The following is a 3,384-nucleotide window of genomic DNA, read 5'->3' as shown; positions in this document are numbered from 1 at the left end:
AAAAAAAAAACCTCTCTGTCTTCAGATCCTTTGGACGTTCTCCATCTACCTGGAGTCCGTGGCCATCCTTCCTCAGCTCTTCATGATCAGCAAGACCGGGGAGGCTGAGACCATCACCACCCACTACCTGTTCTGCCTGGGCCTGTACCGGGCCCTCTATCTTTTCAACTGGATCTGGCGTTACTACTTCGAGGGCTTCTTTGACATGATCGCTATCGTGGCGGGTGTGGTCCAGACCATCCTCTATTGTGACTTCTTCTACCTTTATGTTACCAAAGGTGGGTTTCCTTCACGTCCWCTGCAGAAAACATGAATTAAACTGACACTGGGACACTTAAACCTCTCCCTAAAGGCTGAATCTTTATGGTCCCTTTAATCAGCATTCACATGCCTTTTCACACTACATATTAAACACTTTGCAAGTCATGAATTGACGTCATCAGTGGGCTCTTCTTAGATTACCTTTGATGTTAGAGTTTGGTCATTTTCTTCGAAAAGCCTTGCTTCAAATTTCAACCGTAGCTAATTGGAGGTTTCTGTTGTGTAAAATTCTTGAATGAAGTAACTATTTTCCAAAGTTACAGTCTTTAAAGCCCTAATTCTTTCCCAATTGGATGGGTCGTTCCAGTTAGAATTGGAGAATTTTATCGCATATTTTTTAGGTTAACTTGAAAGAATTTGCTTGTGGGCATGAACTGTGTAACTCTGATCTTAGACTGGTTTTCACAGTGATGTTACAGATGTGGTGCTCGCTACTCGGAGCCCATTTTCTCCTCTTAARGCTAAGAAACCAGCTCATGAAGATGAGTTTTTAAAAACGCCATTAGTGTCTGTGTGATTCTGTGRGACTCCGTGAACTGATCCGGCGGAGTGTTATTGAGTGACGACGGTCTGACTTCTCACCCTGCAGTGTTGAAAGGCAAGAAGCTGAGCCTGCCGGCGTAACGACCATCAGGAGGAGACGGCGGCTCCCGGCAGCCTCGGGGAGGTGCAGAGAGGACATTGTGGATTCTCGTGACCTATAGAAACAGATGCCTGAAACAGAGAGCCAACTATCAGGGGGAAAAAAACACTAGTTATCTTGATGATTGCAGATGGAACTGGTAAAACACCAACGAAACACCAGAGCTGAACAAAGATCGTCTCAGAACAACTTATGGATTTCTGTGTTCAGCGTCTTGCCTTAAACTTCTTTTCATTGCTGTTTAAAATAGGAGTTTTCTTTTTTTTTTCTTTTTACATGTGAGGTGTATTCCCTTTTCTCCCCCTATCGATTTGTTTTATTTTTTTATATATATAATGTCACAGAAATAGATTCTGAAATCACCTGTTTGACCTAAAGAAATGCACAAAACAAAGTGTCCCATTAAAGAGTGAGATAAATCTGAGTGCTTGATGAGGATTCTGTCCACTCTCGCAGTATTTTATGGTTTTTGTCTCAGAATTTCACTAAAACATGATTTAAAGAGGCCAAGTTTTGATTTCTTAGAAACAAAAAGAAATGTTTTAACAAAGTCTTGCCAAAAATGTTTTTTAAAGAAGAACTCATGAGATTTTGAATTGAAAGAATAGTTTATACATGAATTTGCTTTAAAGTTAGCATATTTTTGGCGRAGCAGTATTTTTACAGTGCTTCTCGTTTGAAATTCAAAACTACTTTACTGGTCTCTTTTTTTATTTCTCCTGTTTTCCTTTGCTGTTTGTTAAAAACCTAAAACTGTTGCTTTATTATAAACCTCAGAGAATTTTGCTTCATATGTRTGGTAGAGATCAAGCTCAGGCTTAGTTTTGGCTGTTTTTGCACTCCGGTAACAAGAACATGTTTCACAAACTTCTTTTAGCCGTAATGTAAAAATCTGAGGCTGAGATGTTTTATTTTGAAAAGACAGATTGTAAATTTTTTGCATTTTTAGGTATCATCTGTATGAAGTGAGTGTTAAATGGGTGCACTGTAAAAGGCCATGAGAGCGTTTTTAATTTTAGGCATTCCTAAAAAATTATTTCAAAACAGCTGTACTTTTTTTTTTTTTTTTTTTTGCATGATATCACCTCCAATAAAGATTTTATGATAATCACCCTGAAGTGCTGTCTGGTTATTGAAAGGATGAAAACTCAGATCAACATGAGAATATGATCAAAGTTAAAAAATTAAGTGTTGAATTTACTAAACTAAATCATTTCAACTATTTCCACTAAGCCAGTAGAGTCAATTTGAGGCGATATACATATATTTTAAAGAAATTGACCAATTTAATCAACTTGGTTTTGTGGAGCCAGTTTGATTCAGTAAATTTAACAGTTTGTTAGAGAGCGTGGAAAAGTACTTTTATTTCTACTTTCTCAGTTTTTATGAACGGTTTTATGACGTACTTAAATAGTTTTCTCATCAGTGACATTTATTTTTACTAAAGCCTTTTTCTGTTAAGGTTTTCAAGTACTTTATAGACCTCTGTTTAAAACACAAGAGTCACATTTTTGTCTCTGTTARTTGAAACGAGGCAGCTGTTTAAAACGTTTTAAAATGTAGCAAATTGCACTAAAATTTAAACAATGAGGCAGAAGCTGGACCCACCACCAGGTTTACTTATACTGTATATTTGGGTGAAAAAAAACATTTGTATTTTACTTCACGTGAAAGTCAATACCATCTATCATTTAACTTTACCCATTCTGAAAGGCTTAAATTTTATGGAAACTGATGGTTGCAAAAAAAATAAAATAAAATAAAAGATCACAAAACAGACTTGTGTGTGAAAGTGAACTTTTCCAGTGTTTGTGTTTGGTAAAATGCTGTCCATGAGGATGGATAAACACTTCATTTTTCAGCTTTTTTATGACCTTCACAATATGCAGAATTTGTTATTTTTTTACTTTAAAACAGGAAGCCAGAGAAAAGAGTTTAGGGTCCTAGATAGTAATATCTATTATAGTTTTCTTTATAAATCTAAAATAAGACTAGATAAAAACTATATACGTGGCTCACACATTGGGTCAAGTCTTCTGCAGAATGACAGCAATATTCAAGAGAAAACCCCTAAAGGAAGAAAACAGAGAAATTAAAAGAAGATAACACAGTGACAGAAAGTGATGGGATAGATCGCTCCTCCGTTAAAGCAGAAAAGTCGAGCCTGATGGAACTTCTCCTCAAACATCACACGTGAGTAAAATAAGTCTGCCATGTAAAAAACATGTTAAAACAACAAATCTCTTCCTGTAGGTGAAATTAAAAATGTTGTCTAATAAAACAAGAAATGACTGCCATGTTATGTCCTCATCCTCTGTTCCAGTTATGTGGTTTTTAATTTAAGAAAAATACAGATATTTACGCGTTTATGCAAAAGAAAAGAAAATTCTACTTTGAATCATTTGAAAAGAAGCCAAAAA

At 35.9% G+C, this 3,384-nt stretch overlaps 1 protein-coding gene across 1 annotated transcript in view; it reads left to right on the top strand.

Annotated features, from left to right (window-relative positions):
• The window catches only part of LOC106518725 (ER lumen protein-retaining receptor 2), a 4,107-nt gene extending 2,187 nt beyond the window's left edge, over positions 1–1,920 (top strand). Inside the window, exons 4-5 of the mRNA XM_014010116.1 lie at positions 26–278; positions 911–1,920. Of these exons, the coding sequence (XP_013865570.1) occupies positions 26–278; positions 911–945 (288 nt within the window). The 3' untranslated portion in view covers positions 946–1,920. The remainder of the gene's footprint in view (positions 1–25; positions 279–910) is intronic.
• The last annotated feature ends 1,464 nt before the right edge of the window (positions 1,921–3,384 follow it).

Source organism: Austrofundulus limnaeus, unplaced genomic scaffold, assembly GCF_001266775.1.
Source record: "Austrofundulus limnaeus strain Quisiro unplaced genomic scaffold, Austrofundulus_limnaeus-1.0 Scaffold65, whole genome shotgun sequence".
Taxonomy (NCBI): Eukaryota; Metazoa; Chordata; class Actinopteri; order Cyprinodontiformes; family Rivulidae; genus Austrofundulus; species Austrofundulus limnaeus.
This window is presented reverse-complemented; position numbering and strand designations above follow the sequence as displayed.